The sequence below is a fragment of the Belonocnema kinseyi genome, chromosome 6 (genome assembly GCF_010883055.1).
Source record: "Belonocnema kinseyi isolate 2016_QV_RU_SX_M_011 chromosome 6, B_treatae_v1, whole genome shotgun sequence".
Taxonomy (NCBI): domain Eukaryota; kingdom Metazoa; phylum Arthropoda; class Insecta; order Hymenoptera; family Cynipidae; genus Belonocnema; species Belonocnema kinseyi.
The window spans coordinates 94,710,190-94,711,791 of NC_046662.1; the positions used below are offsets into that span (position 1 = coordinate 94,710,190).

The 1,602-nt window shown below is 27.3% G+C and overlaps 1 protein-coding gene across 1 annotated transcript in view; it reads right to left on the minus strand.

Annotated features, from left to right (window-relative positions):
* The window catches only part of LOC117175504, a 6,174-nt gene extending 4,727 nt beyond the window's left edge, over positions 1 to 1,447 (minus strand). The window contains exons 1-3 of the mRNA XM_033365212.1: positions 1,370 to 1,447; positions 1,131 to 1,270; positions 775 to 1,049 (exon numbers count right to left, since the gene is read on the minus strand). Coding sequence (XP_033221103.1) covers positions 775 to 1,049; positions 1,131 to 1,270; positions 1,370 to 1,447 — 493 coding nt within the window. The remainder of the gene's footprint in view (positions 1 to 774; positions 1,050 to 1,130; positions 1,271 to 1,369) is intronic.
* Between the last annotated feature and the right edge of the window lie 155 nt (positions 1,448 to 1,602).

Genomic DNA, 1,602 nt, shown 5'->3' on the forward strand with positions numbered 1-1,602 from the left:
TAAAAACATGAGAAAGAGGAAGTTTATTAGGGAAGATATTAGAATAATTAGGTTAAAAGTATAGTTGAAGGTGTAACCAACAACGAGGAATTTTCATCGATCATCCATCAAATAGAGTAATAAACATTGAAATTAAAATTTCAATTTTAAATCTTCGGTCATACATTAATTTATTAATAAAATTAGTTTATAACAACGTTTCGGCCACATTTTTGTGCCTTCTTCAGGTTTAAAGCATTTTGTGTATTCTAAAATTAATAATATAATGGTAATTAATAAATAAATTTTTTTAATTTAATATTTAATATTAATATTTAATATTTATTTAATATTTATTTAATATTTATCAACAAAAAAAATTTTATTATGACCCAAATTGTAAGTACATTGTTAAAACAAATTTTCGATTACTTTTTTTTTAAAAAATTTGACTTTTAAATATTTATTTATTAATTACCATTATATTATTAATTTTAGAATACACAAAATGTTTTAAACCTGAAGAAGGCACAAAAATGTGGCCGAAACGTTGTTATAAACTAATTTTATTAATAAATGATCGTATGACCGAAGATTTAAAATTGAAATTTTAATTTCAATGTTTATTACTCTAATAATTAGGTTAATTAGAATATCACAATTTTTTGAGTTCTGAATTTCAATTTTAAAAGTTTCATTGTGATGAAAATGATAACCAAATATATCGAATTTCTGAGAAGAATATAAAAAAGTCGATTAGTCGAATTTTTTTAAAAACAGCCGAAAAAGTTGCACGATCTGAGCCCCGTAATTCATAAAATTTGTTTTTTTCTGGGAACATACCTTCTACATTCTCAACATTTGGTACATAATCGGAATCGTGTTCGACGACTAAGCCACCAAGTTTTCTTAGTACTTTCCGGTACCTATTGAATAGCTTTCCGCTGCTTAATGTTCTGCTACTGTGTTTCTTCTTCGGTTTTCCGGGCACAAAATACACCGAAGTCTTTTCGTTCAGGTATTCTAGTACAATTTCCGCCGCTGCTTTTTGGAGGATTTGTGAGTTTATTCTGAAAACATTGATTACTATTTGATGAAAATGTATACGAGATTTAGGAGAATATATAAAATTCACAGTAAAATATACTTACTTGTTCTTACATGAGAAGTATTTGAACAAATACTCGACCACAGATCTTACCAAATGGGTGCGGGAAGTGTGGTCCAAGTTTACACCCGATCTTAAGGCAAGTCGGCCTTCTGAGTTGGTTGCAAGGTGTGCTCGCAGACCCTAAAAATATTTAAGGAAAAAAAGATACAAAATAAACTAAGCTATCACAAGATAAAACTGATATGATAATTTCTAATAAAAAAGCTCGATTTAACATACGTTCGGGAAAAGTGGCGGTTCCTCAAAGAAGCCTGATACCGACGCAGATTGTTGCTGTCTTACTTTTTTATTCTGCATGATTTCAAAGAGTTTAAAAAAGATACTTCTTTAAATGAAAAAAAAAGTTTTTTAATATGCTTTTTTTCGAAAGAATCAATTTCAATTTTTATTTTATAAAAAAAAAATTGGTTAAACTTTTTTTGAAATATATCCTTATAATAGTCTGAAATTAT